Raw genomic sequence first — 21301 nt, 5'->3', positions numbered from 1 at the left:
TCTTTCCCCCATCCTGAATCTTTCTATGGGCCTTTCTTTCCTATTTCTTTAAAAAAAGATTTGTTTATTTGAGAGAGAGAGAGACTGCATGTGCGCGTGCAGGGGAAGGGCAGAGGGAGAGAGAGAATCTCGAGCAGACATCCTGCTGAGCTCAGAGCTCAATGCGGGGCTCAATCTCATGACCCTGAGATCATGACCTGAGCCAAAATCAAGAGTCGGACGTTTAACCAACTGAGCCACCAGGCGCCCTTCCATTTGTTTTCTTATGGCCCTTTATTCATGTTTTAACTTTGGCTTCCGATCGTACTGACCCTCTCAGTTTACATGTACATATACCTATATGCCCAAACACCAAATCATTAAAGACCTTTTACACTACAAATATTATCAAAGAGGTTGAGGAACATTATGAAGACTCTCATCCTTAAAGAACAAAAAAATACAAAGACATCCATTCAATAAATAGTTACTGAACACCCCTGGGAGCTCGACATTCATTCCGATGGGGGATGGGGGAGGAGGGGGACACGAGAAAATAAAGCAAGAAATACACCCTGCTCTCATAAAGCTTACTGTTTTGTCTGGAAGCACATGACAAGCATTCTTTGGACAAAAGCTGTGAGGAGATCCAGAGGCGAATTAAACAGAAGGTCCCTCAAACAGGCTTTCTCCCCACTGAGATTTTAACAAATATGCTAATAATACACATAGAAAACATTGTACAGAGCAGCAGGCGAGAGTCAGAAGCCCAGACTCCCAATGCCCGCTGTGCCCCTACATCGTTATAATCATGAATGACATCGGGGACACTTGAAACTGGAGATAGCACTAAGGGGCACACTCCCGGGGTGAGCCCTCAGATGTACAGAGCCGTTGCCTGTCTCACACACCTTGAAACTAAGCCAACACCGCATGCTAATTACTGGGAATCGAAAAAATTAAAGTGAGCACCAGAACATAAAGAACACAGGATCAGAAAATAACAACAAACCTACAGCAGAATCCTGAGTTTGCTTTGGAAAGCCCACTTCTCCCCTAGTCTCTAGTATAGGCCTATTTTCTTTACAGGGCGCTGATAATTTATACAGTCGTTAACTGTCAAGCGCTGCACCGACAACAGTTATCACTGTTTCTTGTTCTGGAAAAAGTGGGTGATCTTGAGATCGTGTGGGTACCTCTAAAATTCCGTCTTATTATTTCAGGTAGATAACGTGACATAATGCATAAAATGCACATGCGTGAGAGCTTTGAAAAAAAGCTGAATAGTGCTGACAAGTTCACGGAGACAAGAGGAGAGGGCTTCAACTGGCATGCAGCATAAGAAATCTACTGGAGGGTACCTTTTTCTTCCTTATGTCCTCTTGTTTACACATTCTTTCATCTACTGCCCGAATTCCTTAACTGACAGATGACCTGAGACTCTTTAAAAGAATAATAAAGAAAACGTATTACAGACATTGTTTTGTCACATTATCAAGTTCCTACATCTCATTCAATTCCACAGAACTTAATACCTGTGCACCAGTACTATGCAGATATTGACAAAAAAAAACAAAAACAAAAACAAACACGATATACCAGACACAGTTACTGTTGAGGGGACTCATGATCTGGGGGCATAATGACATGAAGGCAGGGTCGCATGGCCAGAAGAAGAATGACACATATACAGTGAAAGTTATGGGGATGAGGGGGCTTAGAATGGAGAACAGATAATATGAAGCAAAGTACAGGAGAGTCTGTAAATGCGACGGGGCTCGAATCGGACTCTGAAAGCCATGTGTACACAGCAGCCAAGGTGGGGAGGGAATGGGGAGCAGATATAAGTGCAGACACACTCAGGGGCAGGGTCAGACAGGCACACAGCCATGTGCACTGCAGGCTTCCTTCTGGAGAGAAGCAGAAATAGGAATGGAGGGCCAACTTCACTGAGATGAGGTCTTTAGATTCTGCATATTTTGGAGAATGAGAGAATGTCAAAGCACTGATGCATGATGATGAAATGTGGGTATGGAAATACCAGGAATCAAGAATGAAGAACAGAAGACCAGAAAAAGGCAGAGCGCAGAGGTGGAGAAACATGTCCAGAAGCTAATGAATAAAGAGATAATTAAGAATTAGGGCCAAAACAATGGTTAACAGAAACAACTAGAATGAAGTAGGCATATCACAAAAATTCCACGGGAAGGTGAATTAATTCACTCCATCAACATTATGAAACACCTCCTGGACGTCAGTATTGTGGCAGCCCACAGGGATACAATGAAGACAGATATAGTCGTAACCCACAGTGGTCTGAGAATCTCACAGAACAGCTTCAGAGTTGGGACCAGAAAGGCAGGTCAGGCCTGTGGCTGAGCAGGACCAAAGTGGCCATAAAGACAGGCCATGGAAAAGGGAGGGGATATGGTGATGGCAGGGGGTGAGGCGGGACGGGAGCCTGTGTGAGTAGAGCAAATCTGCCTCCAGGGAGGGGGTTCGAGAGAAGAGTGGGAGGCCAAAGGAAGGCTAGGCTTGGGAAACAACACCACTATGAGGCCCCGGGAGGAAGAGGCACACCAAGGAGGCAGTGGGAGAGCACCACAGCGGCTGGTGTGGAATCCAACAGCGGACCACGAAAATCCCTTCCATTCCAAGGAAAAGTACCTTTAACAAGATTTTGTAAAATTCAAATGAGACATAAACCATGGAAAGTATTGGCTACCTCAAGGCACAACTCAAGATTTTTACCTCTTTCACGAACTCTTTCCTGCCTGCCCCTCCCCTAGGCTTCTCAGCACTGATATTTCTGTTACTCTGCATTTTTCTTGGTTCTAACCATGTATTGTGTCTTCCCTTAAATTATGTTCTCCTTATATTCTCTCTAGGATGCAGGTACTGTCTTAGGGGAGGGATGCACGAGGCCACTCATGCTAGAGGAGACACACAAGGAAGGATGGTGTCGTTTATGACAAGTTTACGACAGGGCATCAGAATGGACAGAGGCCGGAAGCCAGGGCACCAGACACAGATAGGGGGGGCGGAGGGGGGGAGACAGGGCAGCACAGTTTTCTGTTAGAAGTGATGCCACAACTCCCCCTCCACTGGTCACCCAGGTGGAGTTCCTATTCCCAATGGCTTAGAGGTGGGGAGTCCCATTCCCACAACAGAGATTTTTCTGAGAGAACATGCAAATGTAACATTTATTAAGTATGACATTTTATTTATATTATCCTTCAGTTCCATTAGGGATTACACAGTTTTTGTAGATCAGCCCAGGAACCTAAGCACACGTAGATTACGTGTGTGTGGGGGGGATATTTACAAGATTACAAACTGTTAAAATACAAGTTATTCGTAAGTTAGAAACCACTTACATATGACCAAAGTGGCATTAATACGTTGAATTTGGAAATATGCTTCCTCTCCACTGACATTTTAAGGTTGTCTACTCTGAGAATATGTCTTCTTCAAATCGAACATTTTTTTTTTAGTTTTTTAGCATATGCAAAAACAAAATCATTTACAACTCTTCTGAAGGTGAATATTATAATCGTGAACCGTTAAAATACAACCACCAGTACCGCCAAACTAACAGATGAAAAAAATTCTTAGAGAAAAGCCGACGAGGACAACAGGCGTCACAGCAGGCTGTTTTCATTAATTGGGGACTTACCAGAACTTCTCGTAACTGTCCCAAAGGCACAGAAAGTTGATTGAGGGCTTTGTCCATGCCAACCTAAAGGCAAAACCAGGTTGGCACAAACACATCATGATAAGGAGTAATAGTGACGTATCTATTTAACGATCAAAGCAGTACCAGATTTAAGTTATTTTTTTGGCACAACCGTATTTTGCTATATAACTAGCTAAACAACAGAAGTGTTATTTGGCCATTAATGTTGTTCATAGAATATGAAAAAAATCTGTTGAAATACATGAAACTATAAAAATAAGGGAAGTCATGAGAAACAAAAGTTTCCTTAAGAACAATTTGCCTTTAGATGACATTTTAAATGAAAGTGAAAAATTTTCACAGAAGGTGAACAGTTCTCTGTCTGTAATTGATGATACTCAGCCAGCTGATGTGAAAGTCTGACGGGCTACGTCTCTCTTAAACATTATTATAAGCCTCGAGAAAAATAGAAATTAAACAGAAGTAAAATTTTCTAGGTTTTTAATCCTATTGGGATATTTATCTTAGTGGTATATTTCCCAAAAGCAAATGTGCATCATTAATTTTAATGCTTCTTGAAATTCCCACGGAGCTGCAACTTTCTGTGCTTCTCTGGACAAACAGTTTTAAAACAAAATGAAGCATCAACAAGGAGACTTTTCTGCCAAGTAACAAAATTCAACATTTCTAAACGGCTTTTACAAACAATTGATAAGCTCACTGCAAATCATCCTTCTATTTTTATAAAACCAAACTTTTCAAATATCAATATTGGCCAATGTTCCCTCAACCTAGCTCTGGCTAACAGATATACCTGGAAGTAAATTAAACATTGTAAGAGTGGTGGACATTTGCTCCTACAAATTAGTCTAAATCAAGGAAGACTTCAGGGTAATCACTTAGCAACTAATAAAACAACCCCTTGGGTATTATTATCCTTTACTTTCCACTGTTGACTAATGAATTTGAAACATAATCAAACTAGAGCAACCTTAAATAAATAAAAACTAAAACAAACAAAAAAATGTATTCCAAAAAGTTTAGTTCTTTTATTAATGAAATTGGTAATTTCTTCAAGTTTCTGGTGGGGTTGGTGGGGTAATCAACTGAAAGGTTTCTAAAAACTCTGCCCTTTTAATAAATATGAAGGAGAGAGAAAGTGTGTGCGTGTGTGTGTGTAGGACTTGTGACTTTCAGGTTTACCAAGTTTGTGGAAAGGTTGACAAAATCTGCATAATCCTTGTTGATGAGCTCGACCATGGCTATTTTAAGAAGTTTATAGTAGAGTTCCAGATCTCCTCTTAGTTCCTCCAGCTGGACACGCTTCCTACAGTCAGACACAAAGTGATCGACGTCGAAATCTTCCTGAAAATCAAACCAGAAAGAAAAAATGATTGCACTGATACCACATTTTACATAGAAAAATAAGATCAGAGAAAGAATAAGAGGCCGTATTACTGCAGGGGAACACACACAGGGACATCAGGGGGTCTGCTCACTTTCTAAGATTATGGGAAAGGGGGCCCCTCACCAAGACCATTCTCTCCTGTTGCCTAATTCTACAGGCATTTTATTTCTTTTAATTATACATTTCAAAGAGGCTCTTCTCAAAATAGAAACAGCTTTTTGTTCTTAATTTTAAAAGTAACAAATGTTCACTGTCAAACTTTCAACCAACCAAGAAATACTTATGTAAGAGAGAGAAAAAAAAATCACCCACTCTCTAATGCTCTGCAGTTGAGCACTATTAATGTTTATTTTTCTTCACTATTTAACACAGCGATTCACATCCTTCCAGACTTTGTTTTGGTCTTTCTCTTTACTTTTTTTTTTCTTTTTTAAGATTTTATTTATTTGAGAGAGAGAGAGATGGAGAGAACAAGTGGGAGGAGGGGCAGAGGGAGAAGCCGGCTGGCTCTCTGCTGAGCTGGGAGCCTGATGCCAGGGTTCATTCCAAGACCCTGAAATCAAGACCTCAACCGAAGGCAGACACTTAACTGACTGAGCCACCCAGGTGCCCTAGTCTTTCTCTTTAAAATATAAATTACTTTTGGGGTGCCTGGCTGGTTCAGTGGGTTAAGGCCTCTGTCTTTAGCTCAGGTCATGATCCCAGGGTTATGGGTTCAAGCCTCGCATTGGGCTTTCTGCTCAGCAGGGAGCCTGCTTCTGTCTCTCTCTCTCTGCCTGCCTCTCTGCCTACTTGTGATCTCTGTCTGTCAAATAAATAAATAATTTTTTAAAAAATAAAAAATCAATTGCTTTTTAAAGAAACTGACATATAATGGACATATGTTAGTTTCAGGCGTACAACATAAAAATTCCATATTTTTATCTGTTGTAAAATGATCACCCTAAGACTAGTTAACATCCATCACCAAACATACACATTTGTTTCTTGTGCTAAGAACTCTTAAGCTTTAGCAACTTTAAATATATAATAATATAGGGCACCTGGGTAGCTCAGTGAGTTAAGCCCTCTGCCTTCGGCTCAGGTCATGATTCCAGGGTCCTCAGCAGGGAGCCTGTTTCCTTCTCTCTCTCTGCCTGCCTCTCTTCCTACTTGTGATCTCTATCAAATAAATAAATAAAATCTTAAAAAAAATATATATATATATATATAATATACTATGCAGCCATCAAAAGAAATGAAATCTTGCCATGTGCAATGACGTGGATGGAACTAGAGGGTATGCTGAGTGAAATAATAAGAGAAAGACAATTATCATACCATCTCCCTGATATGAGGAATTTGAGAGGCAAAGTGGGGGGTGTGGGGGTAGGGAAGGAAAAAAAATGAAACAAGATTAGATTAGGAGGGGGGCACCTGGGTGGCTCAGTGGGTTAAAGCCTCTGCCTTCGGCTCAGGTCATGATCCCAGGGTCCTGGGATGGAGCCCCACATCCGGCTCTCTGCTCAGCAGGGAGCCTGCTTCCTCCTCTCTCTCTGCCTGCCTCTCTGCCTACTTGTGATCTCTGTCTGTCCAATAAATAAATAAAATCTTTAAAAAAAAAGATTGGATTGGGAGGGAGACAAACCATAAGAGACTCTTACTTAATCTCACAAAACAAACTGAGGGTTGCTGGGGGGAGGGGTGTAGGGAGAGGGTGGTGGGGTTGTGGACATTGGGGAAGGTATGTACTATGGTGAGTGCTGGGAAGTGTGTAAGCCTGACAATTCACAGACCTGTAACCCTGGGGCTAATAATACATATTTCTAATAAAAAATAATAAAATAAATATACAATAATACACAGTATTATTTACTACAGTCACTATGATGTACATTACATCCCCAGGGCTTATCTTATTAACTGGAAGTTTATACCACTGGACCCCTTCATCTATTTCTTCCACAACCTCGCCTCTGGCAACCACCAATCTGTTCTCTATGACTTCATTTTGTTTTGTTTTTTAGATTCCACATGTGAGGGAGATCATACAGTATTTCTCTTACTCTGTCTGACTTATTTCACTCAGCACAATATCCTCAAGGTCCATCCATGTTGTTGCAAATGGCAAGACTTCCTTCTTTTTATGGTTGAGTAATATTCCATCGTATACACACACATTTTCTTTATCCATTCACCCCGTTGGTGGACACTTTAGTTATTTCCAAGTCTTGGTTGCTGTAAATACTGCAAAACTCACTACCGTGAGTGTGAGTCTTGCTGGCCGCTAGAGCCAAGTGATCTAGAGGTATACCCTGGGTACCAACTGCAAACCTCAGGACATCATACGAGCATTCAAGCTCCTTTCCAGGAGATACCAGAAAGCAGAAGCGAGGCAGAGGGACAGCGCAAAGAGGGTACCCATCAGCTCCATCTTTGGAGAATACCTTACTAGGCTCCTAGATCCATGTTAAATTAGATGCCTGCCCCTCAGGGCTTTAAGATAAGCAAATGAGCCTCTTTCACAGAAATCTGAACACATTTCAGTCTGCTGCTTCTGTGCTGAGTTCCAGGGTGGGTCAGTCTACTCGCGCAACTGCTTTAAGAACTCTCTCAGTTTGATATAGCCTTGTGGGTCTCATGGGTGCAAGCTCTGATGGCTTTCAAAGCTGGATGTTTTGGGGTCTTGTCTCTTAGATGTATGTCTTGAAAGTTGGGGTGCCAGAAGTGGGGCTCAAACCCTTTGCTCCTCAGGGAGAAGCCTGGGGTTGTGAGTACCCTCCCAATCCCAAGTCGCTGTACCAGGGGTGGGGTTTATGGCAAGACTGATTCTTACTTCAACATAGGTTTTTTTTCCTTACTCACCTAATGTGTAGGAGTCACTCAGCTAGTTGTAGGGTTTTTTCCACAGGAAATTTTTCCATATGGAGCTATAGATTCAGTGTGTATTTCTTAGAAGAGATGAGTTCAAGATCCTCCTATGCCACCATCTTGAATGGAAACCCCAGACCTTCGCTATGTATGTGTGTACACACACATATGTGTACACACACACACACACACACACACACACAAATATTCATGCTCTTCTAAACTATTTCCCATCTAGGGGCACCTGGGTGGCTCAGTGGGTTAAGCCTCTGCCGTTGGCTCAGGTCATATCTCAGCCTCAAATCAGGCTCTCTGCTCAGCTGGGAGCCTACTTTTCCCCCTCTCTCTGCCTGTCTCTCTGCCTCCTTGTGACCTCTCTCTCTCTCTGTCAAATAAATAAATAAAATCTTAAAAAAAGAATAAAAAAATTAAAAATTAAAACCCATTCTATTAAAAAAAATTTCCCTTCTAAAAAATATAACTTGAATGTCTTTATGTAAAACACATAATTTCTATTAATATTTTATGTGCATGCTGAGTGTCCCATTGAACAGATGTTCCAAATCTTTCATAACCTATTTCCAAGTATTGGTCTCACAGGATTAGCTATCTTGTGTTTCCCCTTTACAATACTGTGATACCCCGGTAGGCTTATATGCTTAGAGGCAATAAATTACTATCTACTTCCCCTGTGACTCTGCTACTCCATGACTTGTTTAGTCAGCAAGAATCAAATGTGATGATTCCCAAACTAGTTAAGGACACCTACACTTACTTCGTAATTATATAGGTTCATTAAACACTATGTAAACCAACAAAATATGACTGCCAAAAAAAAAAAATCACTGTTCTTTTGAAAACTAACACAGCTACTTTGGAAAGATTTGATACAAAGAAATCAATAAGAAAATTTTTGCTAAGTTAGGTATGGGTGAGATGACCACGTACCAGGTAGGGAGGGAGTGATCACAGGATTCTGAAACTGAATGCAAAAAAAGACAACATAGAAAGCTTTTTTAAAAAAGATTCTTTTTATTTATTTGAGACACAGACAGACAGTATGAGCAGGGAAAGGGGCAATGGGAGAAGGAGATTTCCTACTGAACAGCGAGCCCAATGCGGGACTCCATCCCAGGACCCCGAGGTCATGACCTGAACCGAAGGTAGATGCCTAACCTATTGAGCGACCCAAGTGCTGTGATAACTCAGAAATCTAATCTGCAGGCCAGTTTCCAGAGAAAAGACCTGGCACTGTTTCAATGGAGAATAAATGTACATATATTTTTTCCAAATAAAATGCTAAAAACTGTATGTACCATTCCCTAAGAGTACTTGTTTAAACTGACTTTCTTAGTTAATCAACCAAAGACTGACCCTGCTAGTGTCGGAGAGAAGGACTTCATACCAAACCGTAATTTCACAGTCATCTACAGAAAGCCACCTGCTTCTTACACTGGTGACCAAATTAGCCTGGACCTTTCTCTCCAGAGACCATCTCAGACCTTACATCATAGTTATGTAGTACATCACGGGAGGGGGTCTCGGTTCATAATCCTGGCCATCCTACTCACCAACTGTATACCTTTAGGGCGATCACTTTCCCTGCCTCAGTTACACATTGTTGAAGTTCTTGAACTTCATGATGGCATTCTAAATTGTATAACTGGGGTGCCTATGTGGCTCAGTTGGTTAAGCTTCAGCCTTTGGCTCAGGTCATGATCCCAGTCTCTTGGGTTTGAGTTCCACATCAGGCGCTCTGCTGAGCAAGGAGCCTGCTTCTCCCTCTGTCCCTTCCTCCTGCTCCCACACTCTCTCACTCTCAAATAAAATCTTAAATAAATAAATAAATCATATAACTTAGCCTCAGTGAACAAATGCTATTAGGTAATATTAGTACTCAACTTACCATTTATGAATTTGTTCTCAGATAAACAAAAGCTGCATAACACACATGACTAAATAACTTGGAACATCTGTGAATACTGGGTTAGGCAGTGTTTGCTGTGAAAAGCAAACCCAAACTCACAGTGCCATAATAGAGACCCATTTCACTTAACCAAGAATGGTTTTACTACTTTAGGAATGGTTTTACTTTATAGTGTAGATTTCCCAAGTATTCAAAAAGAAAGTATTTACAACCCATACATTTATGGTCAACTGATTTTTCACAAGGATGCCAAGACCATTTAATGGGGGGAAAAACAGTCTTTTTGAGTGCCTACTACTGGGACAAGTGAATATCTACATGCAAAAGGATGAACTTGGAAGAGCAACTTCACACATACACAAAAATATAACTCAAAATGGATCAAAGATTTAAATGTAAGAGTAAAAACTGTAACACTCAGAGAAAACAGGTGAAAATCTGTATGACTTTGGATCGGGCAAAGCTTTCTTAGACATGATACACAAAGCAATAAGAAATATTAGATAAGCTGAACTTGATCAAAATAAAAACTTTCATGTGTCAAAGGACACTACGGAGAACGTGAAAAGACAACCCACAGAATGGGAGAGAGTATCTGCAAATCATTTGTCTGACAAGGACCTAATAAACAGAATATGCAAATATACTCTTAGAACTCAACAACAAAAGGACAAATAACCTAATTTAAAAACAAGCCAAAGACTTTTGAATAGACATTTCTCCAAAGATGATACACAGACGGTCAAGAGCACATGTCGGGATGTTCGACATCCTTAGTCATTGGGGAAATGCGAATCAAAAGCACATGCAGATGCCACATCACACCCACTAGGACAACTGTGGTAAAATAAGAAAAAGAAAAAGAAAAAAAAAGAAGAAGAAAAGTGCTGGCAAGAAGGCGGAGAAGCTGGAAACTCCTGTATTGTCGGTGAGAATGTAAAATAGTGTGGCTAAGGCAGCAAACAGCTCGGTAGCTCCTCAAGAAGTTACACACGTACAATTACCCAGCAGTTCTACGTCTAGGGGTATGACACCGACAGAACTGACAACAGATGTTCCTGCCACAACCTGTACATGAATGTGCACAGCAGCGCTGCTCGTAACAGCTAAATGAGTATATACCCAACATCCATCAACTGATGAATGGATACATAAAATGTGGAAGAGCCTCTTACACAACCATAAAAAGGAATAAACTGTTACATGCTACAACACGAGTAAGTCTGAAAACATTCTACTCTCAGGTTAAAGGAAGCCAGACACAAGAGGTCACGTGTCATACAATTCCACTGATAGGAGATGTTCCAGAAAAGGCAAATCCATAAAAACAGAAAGTAGATTCATGATTGCCAGGGAATAAGGGGAGGGGAGAATTGGAACTAAGAGGTTTATTTTTCGGGTGATGGAAGCATTCTGGAATTAGACAGAAGTGACGTATGTACCATATACACAGTAAATATACTAAAAACCAGAGAAGAGTACACTTTCAAATGGCAACTATTATGTTTTGTGAATTATATTTTGATGAAAAATGAAACAACTTAAATATCAACAAGTTAAATGCTAGGATACATTAAAAAAAATCCAAAGTAACACTAATCACAGGAACAATGGAGTAGCTACATGAATTTCAAACAAAGCAGATTTCAGAGAAGGAAAACTATCAGGCATAAAGAGCAGCATTACATAATGATAAAGAAATCGACTGACCAAGAAGACACAATTATCCTTAACGTATGTGTGCCTGATCAACACAGGTGAGACACAACCTAACAGAACTGCAGGGAGAAATAAACAATTCCATTATCACAACTGGTGACTTCAACACTTCTCCATCAGTAATGGGCTGATCCAGCAGCAGGGCAACAAGGATCTGACAGATGTGGACATTCAGTCCAGACATGGCACACTCAACACCACCATCAATTACCGTACAACAGACGTACACAGACAATTTCGCCCAGTAATAGTGCAACACACATTCTTAAGCTCATATGGAACACTCATCAAGACAGAATAATTCTGGGCCACAAAACACAACAAATTTTTAAAAATAAAAATTATACCAAGTATGTTCTCAGACCACAATGGAATTAAAAATCAGTAACAGAAGATAGCTGAAGAAGTCCAAAATACATGGAGATTAAATGACACACTTCTAAATGACAGGAGACCAGTCTCAACAAAATACAATGTAGCAAAATGTGTGGAATGCTGCTTAAAGGGAAAATACAGTACTGAATGCAAATATTAGAAAAAAAAGATTAAAGTCAATAATCTAAGCTTCCATTTTAGGCAACAATGACAAATATCAAATCTAAAGTAAGGAGGGGCTCCTGGGTGGTTCAGTTGGTTAATCATCTGCCTTTGGCTCAGGACATGGTCCTAGGGTCCTGGGACAGAGCCCTGCATCAGAGCTTCCTGCTCAGGGAGGCTGCTTCTCCCTCTCCCATTCCTCCTGCCTGTATTCCCTCTCTCACTGACTCTCTTTGTGTCAAATAAAATCATAAAAAAAACCCTAAAGGAAGTAGAAAAAAATAAAAATTAGAGCAGAAATCAATGTAATTAAAACCAGGAATATTTTTTTTTTAGTCAATAAACCCCAAGTCTGTTTCTTTGAAAACATCAATAAAACAGATACACCCTTAGCCAGGCAAACAAAGAAAAAAAGGTAGAAGACATAAATTACTAATATCAGATGAAAGAAGGGAGGGCTACTGCTAACAATCCCAATCACTGTAAATTCAACCAAACATTTATGGAATACTACACAATTCCCTAAAATCTCTTCCAGAAAGTAAAACTACAAGGAATACTTTCTAAATCATTCTAAAAGATCATTATTACCCTGACACCAAAACCAATACTACAAACTAGTATCTCTCAGGAACACAGACACAAAATCTTCAACAAAAATTAGCAAATAAAAGCAAACACTATATTAAAAAATTATACACCAGGATCATGTAGGGTTTATTCCAGGTATGCAACATTAGAAAATGTTCAACATTAGAAAATCAATGTGATCCATCTTATCAACAGAAAAAAAATCACATGATCATATCAATGAAGGGAGGAAAAAAAACATCTAACAAAATCCACACCTCTTCATTATTAATCCTCAGGAAACTAGGAATAGGAGGATTTCCTCAAATTGATAAAGAATGTCTCCAAAAATCCACAGCTAACATAATATTAATACTGAGAAAATAGAAGACAGGAAATCAAGGCAAGGATGTCCCTCCTACTACTACTATTCAATACTATACTGGAAGGCCAAACTAATGAAATATGGTAAGAAAAGGAAACAAAAGGTATACAACCTGGGAAAGAATAAAACTTTGTTCACAGATGACATGACTGTCTACAGAAAATACAAAGACTTCACACCCCACACCCACACCCTCCTGAAACTAGTCAAGTGATTATAGCAAGTCTGCACAATACACAGTTAAAATACAGAAGTCAATTGCTTTTCAATGATGTATCAGACAAAGGGCCAGTATTCAAAATTTATAAAGAATTTATCAAACTCAGCATCCAAAAAACAAAAAAATCCAGTCAAGAAATGGACAGAAGACATGAACAGACCAAAGAAGACATCCAAATGGCCAACAGACACATGAAAAAAGGCTCCACATCACTCAGCATCAGGGAAATACAAATGAAAACCACAATGAGACACCACATTACATCAGTCAAAATGGCTAAAATTAACAAGTCAGGAAACAACAGATGTTGGCGAGGAGGTGGAGAAAGGGGAATCCTCCTACACTGTTGGTGGGAATGCAACTCTGGAATGAGTATGGAAGCTCCTCAAAAAGTTAAAAATGTAACAACCCAATGACTTAGCAATTGCCCTATTAGATGTTTATCCAAAGTACACAAAGTGATTTGAAGGGGCAAAAGCACCCCAATGTTTATAGTCAAAATATAAGAGCCCAGATGTCCATCAACAGATGAATGGATAAAGAAGATGTGGTGTACACACACACACACACACACACTACTCAGCCATCAAAAAGAACAAAATCTTGCCATTTGCAAGGACATGGATGGAACTAGAGGAAGACAAATACCATATAGTTTCAGTCACATGTGGAACTTAAGAAACAACAGATGAATATAGAAGGGAAGGAAAAATAGAAACAGACAGGGAGGCAAATCACAAGAGACTTAACGACAGGAAACAAACTGAGGGTTACTGGAGAGGGGAAAGTTGGGGTAACTGGGTGAGGGGTATTAAGGAGGGCACTTGTTGGGATGAGCTCTGGGTGTTGTATGCAACCAATGAATCATGAAATTCTAACCATGAAACTAAAAGTACACTATATGTTAATGAGATTGAATTTTAATTAAAAAATTTAAAAAGTCAATTGCTTTCGTATATACCAGCAATGTACAAGTGGAATTTGAAGTTAAAAACACAAGACCATTTACATTAGCATACCAAAAAAAATTAATACTTAGGTGCAAATCTAACGAAATATGCACAAGATCTATGTGAGAAAAAGTATAAAATTCTGATGAAAGACAACAAGCAAGGTAAGATGTGAAGTGGAAAGAAAGTCCATAATCTTGGGGAAGAACACTCAATACTGTTAAGAGGTCAGTTCTTCCCAAACTGATCGACAGACTCAATGCAATCCCAATCAAAATGCCAGGAAGTTATTCTGTGGATACCAACATGTTGACTCTAAAATTTGGATGGAAAACTGGAAAACCAAGAGTCCCAGAGTAGTCAACAAAATATTAAAGAGCGGGGAAAAAAAGGAAATTGAGGATTGCCACCACCCAATCTCAAGACTTACTATTAAAGCTATAGTGATTAAGACAGAAGGTGCCTGGCAAGAGACAGGTGCTTGGAACAGAGTGGAGAGCCCAGAAAAACATCCACACACACAGGCAAAGGCAACTCAATGGCAAGGACAGTCTTCAACAAATGGAACCGAACAATGGGACATTGATAAGAAAAAAGCAAAGAAATGAAAAGAATAAAAACAAACTTTTCACACCTTTCACAAAACCTAAACGTAAAATGCAAAACTTCTTAAAGATGACATAAGAAAAAATATAGGGATCCTTGGATTTGGCAATGACTTTTCAGATGTAAAACCAAAAGCATGATCTATGAAAGAAAAAACTGATGAGAGGGACTTTGTTAAAATTAAACTTCTCTGTAAGACACTGTTAAGAGAATGAAAAGACGGGACACCTGGGTGGCTCAGTTGGTTAAGCAGCTGCCTTCGACTCAGGTCATGATCCCAGCGTCCTCGGATCGAGTCCCACACTGGGATCCTTGCTCCGCAGGGAGCCTGCTTCTCCCTCTGACTCTGCCTTCCACTCTGACTGCCTGTGCTCGCTCTCGCTCGCTCTCTCTCTGACAGATAAATAAATAAAATCTTAAAAAAAAATAGAGAGAGAGAATGAAAAGACCAGTCACAGAGTAAATATCTGCAAAACACATCCATGGTAAAGGACTTAAAATAAGAAATATAATATAAAGATGTCTTAGTAGCAACAAGAAATCAAACCTAATTTAAAAATGTGAAAAGAGCAGTGGCTGGGAAGCCCAGTCAGTTAAGCATCTGCCTTTAGCTCAGGTCCTGGGACTGAACCCCACACTGGGCCCCCAGCTCAGCGAGGAGCCCGCTTTTTTCCCTCTCTTGCTGCCTGCTGCTACCTCTCCGTGTGCTTGTGCTGTTAATAAATAAATAGAATCTTTAAAAAAGAAAAAAAAAAAGGATCTGAAAAGATGCTCAACTTTGTATGTCACTAAGAAATTGCAAATTTAAACAAGGTACTATTACATATCACGTAGAATATAAAAAATCCAAAGCACTAGTAATACCAAATGCTAGCAAGGATGTGGGACAACTGAACTCTCATTCACTGTTTGGTCAGAATGCAAAATGGGAGGCACTGTGTGAGACAGCTTGGCAGTTTCTCACAGAACTAAACCCATTCTCACTATAAGATCAGTAATTGCGCTCCTTTGTATTTACCCAAAAGTGCTTAAAACTAGTGTCCACACAAAAACCTGCACACGGATGTTTACAGCAGCTTTATTCTCTGAAGTGCCAAAACTTGGAAGCAATCCAAATTTCCTTCAGTAGGTGAACAGGTACACTATGCCACACCCACACAATGGATTATTCGACAATTAAAAGATGAATTTTTAAGCCACAGGACTTTGAAGAACCTTAAATGCATATTGCTAAGTGAAAGACCAGTCTCAAAGGCTAAATACTATATGATTCCAACTCTATGGCATTCTGGAAAAGGTAAAAATTAACCAACATTTTTATTTTTATTTATTTTTTAGGTCATCTCTATACCCAATGTGGTGGCTAGAACTCACAACCCCGAGATCAAGAGTCAGATGCCCTAGCAACTAAGCCAGCCAGGTGCCTCTGAAAAGGTAAAACTCTAGACAGTAAAAAGATCCCGGGCTGAGGGGTGAGCGAGGAGGGTGCAGAGAGAGGAGAAGAAACAAATAGATGAGGTACAGGGGTTTTCAAGGCAATGAAACTAGGCTGTAAGATACCAACAGTAGGTAAATAACATTATACATTTGTCAAAACCCACAGAACTATAGAAAGAGGAGTGAACCTTAATGTAAACCATGGATTTTAATTAATACTGTATCAATCCTGGTTCATCAGTTGTAACACATGTACCACAACAATGTAATACATTAATAATAGCAGATAGTGAAGTTAGAAGAAAAATATCTTCTCTTTGTACTCAGGGGTATTTCCTGTCTGAACCCAGTTAAAGTACAAATCTCCCAAAAGGCCAGAAGTTGGGAGATCACAAGAGGTGTTGGAACACAGGAAAATAAATGAGCAAACCAGACAAGCTGCAGGTAATTAAGAACCATTAACCATGAGAGAAGCAGTGACATCACTCAAAATTAAAACCAAGTAGAGTTTAAAATTTAGCTACTTTACTAACTAGCTGCAATCAGGGATGGCAAACAAAGACTAATTCAAAGTAACCTGGGAATTAATCATTTAAAACTTACCAATAATCTGAAATTAGTAGCTTTAATGCTATGAAAATTACATGGAATTTGGAAAGATTGAAATTCTCTAAGCTGCCAAGAAGTAAAACACTCCTTCCCAGATACATGGACTTATAAAATCACTATATACTATCTCCACGAGAAGCAGAATCCCCCAGAACCATCACTCTGTTATGATGAGAAGTCCTAAGAGGGCATATGAAATTTATGAGCTCTGCCCCAAAACATGTCCCATTTCATCGAGACAAAAAACCAAGATAGTTAAGCACTAATCTGCACACTACATAGGGGTTGAAAGACATAGAAAGTTTGTGTGAGCTCACGTATGTGTGTGTTTCCAACCATTCTTGAAAACAATGGACAACAGAGATGAATAAATGTCCCTGTATATCCCATAAATATTCCTCAAATATTTATCATGCAACTCCAGCTCTGCTCTAAGACCTGGGGACACAGTGATCAAAAGAAAAGACAAGGTCAGGGCGCCTGGGTGGCTCAGTGGGTTAAGCCGCTGCCTTCGGCTCGGGTCATGATCTCAGAGTCCTGGGATCAAGTCCCGCATCGGGCTCTCTGCTGAGAGGAGAGCCTGCTTCCTCCTCTCTCTCTCTGGCTGCCTCTCCGACTACTTGTGATTTCTCTCTGTCAAATTAATTAAAAAAAAAAAAAAGACAAGGTCTCTGCTTTTAAGGAGCAGATATTCTAATGCAGAAATGAGAAAATAAATATGTAAACAAACATTATATTAATGAACAGTGATCAAATAGTGATTAATGAATAGTGATCACAGCTAAAAAGAAAACAGGACACAGTAAAGGTCTGAGTGACAAATGGGATGTATTTAAACTTGGATGAACCAGGAAATATAGAACAATGAGTTGAGATCCAAATGACACAAAGGAGCTAGCCACAGGAAGTCTGGGAAGAGTGTTCCCGCCCACGGTATCAGCATGTATACAAAAATGTCCTTGGAGCTCTTCCCTCCAGCCCCTGCTCTCAAATCTCTGACCCAGCTAGGTGGGGACATAATCTAGGACTTGTGTCTCCCAAAACTCATTCTAAATGTTTGTTCGGTGACTAAATTATTCAAGCTTGAGAAATTAAAAACATATGCTAACAAGATCTTCCCACCATCTACAGAGAGATCATCTTAAAAGCATCATGAAATAGTAACACTGAAATTCTAAAAAACTTCTGTTCTAACATTTTAATCAATTTTATATCAAACTCCTTTGTTGAATTTATATACCCATTTGACATATTTATGAAGAGACAAAAAAAACCAAACAAACCCTACATTCTGTAAATGTATTTATCCATCTAACAAATATTTGAGTACCTAATTACACTCTGTTCCAGCTGATTTCTTCTCTTTATCTCTTTTTTCCCCTCAATTTAACACCAATCATAATCTATGTAGGCTTTTAGTTCACTTTTCAAAATTAATTTCTTGAGCTATTTAAAGGAATTATGCAGTGCTAGAGTTCTCAACACTGGTCACACATTAGAATCACTTAAGGAACTTTTTTTTTTAAAGATTTTATTTATTTATTTGACACAGAGAGAGAGATCACAAGTAGGCAGAGAGGGAGGGAATCATGCTCCATGCTGAGCAGAGTGTCCCATGCAGGGCTCGATCCCAGGACCCTGAGACCATGACCTGAGCTGAAGGCAGAAGCTTAACCCTCTGAAGCACTAAGGCACCCCCTCACCTGAGGAACTTAAAAACAAAAAGCCCAAAGGGCACCTGGCTCGTTCAGTCACTGGAGCGTGCGGGTCTTGATCTCAGGGTTGTGAGTTCAAGTCCCATGTTGGGTATAGAGATTACTTAAAAAAAAAAAAAAAAAGAAAGAGCCCAAGCCCCAGCTTGTGATTAATTTGTTTAAATGTTTCAAGAAATTTGATGCTAAATGTTGTAAGACTAGTTAAATAACAAAAAGATATATTTACATTATACTTCTTGCTCTCAAATTTTGAACAAAGAACTTACTAATAATCAATAACTTAGTAGGCCAACATTTTATTTAAATAAGTTTTATGGTACTACAAAGAGTGAATTAGAAAATCAAAAGCAAGGAGAAATGGGCATGGTGTGAACATAGGGAAGCAAGAGAAAGCAAGCAAGTATGTGACCCGGAAGCGAATGCTTAGCTCTGAGATCCTTCTCTGAGAGAAGGACAGATTAAAACCTAAAAAGAAAGAAAAGAAGGATCCCATGCACTCAAGGAAAGAGAAGTCCCCCAACATCCCTCCTGCTTTTTCCAATATAAACACACATCTGGGCCGACTTACCACATCCTGGTTGGTACAGACTTTATCAAGTTTTCTATTTAGGCCAAACTTGACCGGTCAATGATGGACAGGCTGTGTGCCAAGTGTACCAGTTGTACAACTGACTGTGTAATGGCTGAAACTGAGAAACCGGGGTGCAAGTATCAAGAGGCTCTAAGGATTGCGAAAGAGCCAAGATTCAAACAATTACCACGTACACACAAGACAAACTATGCAGATGACTGCTCAGTATGGAAGTAATTCAGAGTGTTACACTGTGGCATCAGCTGACCCAGACCCAGAAGATTGCTGGAGTTCCCATCATGGACATCTCTAACCATATAGACGACACTGAGCGAATGCCAGATGATGACAGAGCCCCTCACTCCTATGTCTTAATAGAGTTCCTCAGCTCTCCTTTACCAACTTTTCCTGTTGCCAGTTCATACAAGCAATTCTCCTTACCCAGTTCCTCTGTTCTCAGCTATGGCTAAAGACACTCACTTTTTTATGTTTTGAAACTGATTATCTTGTACCATTTTACTTTTTGTTGCATCTTTTTATAAATCAGATGACCGCTCACAAGACCAAAAAAAAAAAAAAAAAAAGGAATGGAAAGGAAAGATCAAAAGGGAGGACAACAACAACAATAAAACAGATCTTTTTTGCCGGGAACCCTTCTTACAAGTGCCAATCAGATAAACTTTATCTGATGTTACATCGTTACATCGTCACAACTCCTCTATCATCAGGGAAAGTAGTTCACATAAGAAAATTTCTCTATAAAATGAGTTCCAGGCTTACATTCCATATTTGGCGAATTAGAATTTCATTACGATGTCTGTCTCAAACTGATGAGGAAGAGAATGGAATCTTGTCATCAAGACGTGACATTGAACTAAGAACCCACAGGGTAAGCACTCAGCTCCTGTGATATGAAGACGGCTCCTGGGAAGACGGCTCCTGGGGATGGGCGACCCGGAGCAACAGTGGCTGACCTGCGGGCCTGTGGCTATCTGCCATCTGTCACTCTTCCCTCTTCCTCCTCTGTCAGCTGCTATTTCCAGTCGCCGCCAACAAAGTCCATCTCAGACAGCCATCACTTCCCTCTGGTCCCGTTTACCGTAGCTAAGCTCCAGGCCAGGCATCCAGATCACCAGCCCTGTGGGAACTTCTTCTAAGGTAAGAGGTGGCCCTATTGGTGAAATGCAGGTGCCAAAGCATGCGGACATTGTGCCATCTTCTGCGCTATTCTTAATGTTCTGATTGTCCCACTTCCCTCAGTTCCCACCTGTGGCCTCTGGAAAGGAACATATTACAGTAGGATTTCCAAGGACTGATGCGTGGGGGTCAGGAGATCTGGCCTGTGATTGGCCCCATCTAGCTGTGTGGCTTTAAAGGAAGTCATCACACCTCAGGCCTCAGTTTCCTTATCTGCAAGCCAGGATGGACTAGAGTCTTTTCAGAGGAGCCGACAAAGATCACATAGATAAGCACCACCGCATTATACTAACAAGCAAACAGAAGGCCGGAGGCGAGTGATTTGCCCCAAGTCAGACATAAGCAGGCAGAGAGCAGAGCCGAGGATGGGACCCACATCTGCAGGTCACAGCTAATCAGCCAGCACAGTACAAACAGATCTGAGCAGCTGCTCATTCTTCCCCTTTTCCGTTTTGTCCATCAGAATGCATGCTCCCTGTAAACAAGGACACACAGGACCTGCTTCCTGTCTCAAAATTCCCAGTTCACCCAATTAGAACAGGGAGGAACCTCAAGGACTTACCCCGCCCCACCCACACACACGGTTCTTTTACCTATGGAACATGAGGGTACATACATTCACTGTCCAGAGGGCTCCTGCCTTCACTTCTCATGGAAAAGGTCTTCATGTGCCTACCCGGGGTGCCAACGAAGCCACAGGTTCCAGAGAGGAACTGACACAGAGAAGTTTGAAGGAGGCAGACTGGCTCAGTGCAGAAACAAACTGTCTACCAAGGAAAACTACCCCATGGGGGACTGATTCTCTTTGAAATACGTTCAAGTGCGTGGGAAAATGGTTTTTCAAGAGCTGGTGGACTGACCAGTCACCTGGTACATACAAGATCACATCCGCATTCTGACAAGAGTGGCTTGCCTGCAGTGTAGACCAGGGGCCAGAAAGACAAG

At 40.4% G+C, this 21301-nt stretch overlaps 1 protein-coding gene and 1 pseudogene across 2 annotated transcripts in view; one reads left to right on the top strand and one right to left on the bottom strand.

Annotated features, from left to right (window-relative positions):
- LOC309858440 (conserved oligomeric Golgi complex subunit 2-like) overlaps positions 1 to 21301 on the bottom strand; it is a 30985-nt gene that overhangs the window by 6061 nt on the left and 3623 nt on the right. Inside the window, exons 2-3 of the mRNA XM_082751133.1 lie at positions 4859 to 5020; positions 3656 to 3718 (exon numbers count right to left, since the gene is read on the bottom strand). Of these exons, the coding sequence (XP_082607259.1) occupies positions 3656 to 3718; positions 4859 to 5020 (225 nt within the window). The remainder of the gene's footprint in view (positions 1 to 3655; positions 3719 to 4858; positions 5021 to 21301) is intronic.
- On the top strand, positions 8850 to 19629 carry LOC309858439 (rRNA-processing protein FCF1 homolog pseudogene; annotated as a pseudogene). Its single transcript has 2 exons — positions 8850 to 8864; positions 19041 to 19629. The product of its transcript is annotated as an rRNA-processing protein FCF1 homolog pseudogene (transcript).

Source organism: Mustela nivalis (genome assembly GCF_964662115.1).
Source record: "Mustela nivalis genome assembly, contig: HAP1_SCAFFOLD_2437, whole genome shotgun sequence".
Lineage (NCBI taxonomy): Eukaryota > Metazoa > Chordata > Mammalia > Carnivora > Mustelidae > Mustela > Mustela nivalis.
The sequence above is the reverse complement of the archived record's forward strand: the minus strand, read 5'-3'. Positions and strand labels throughout refer to the sequence as shown.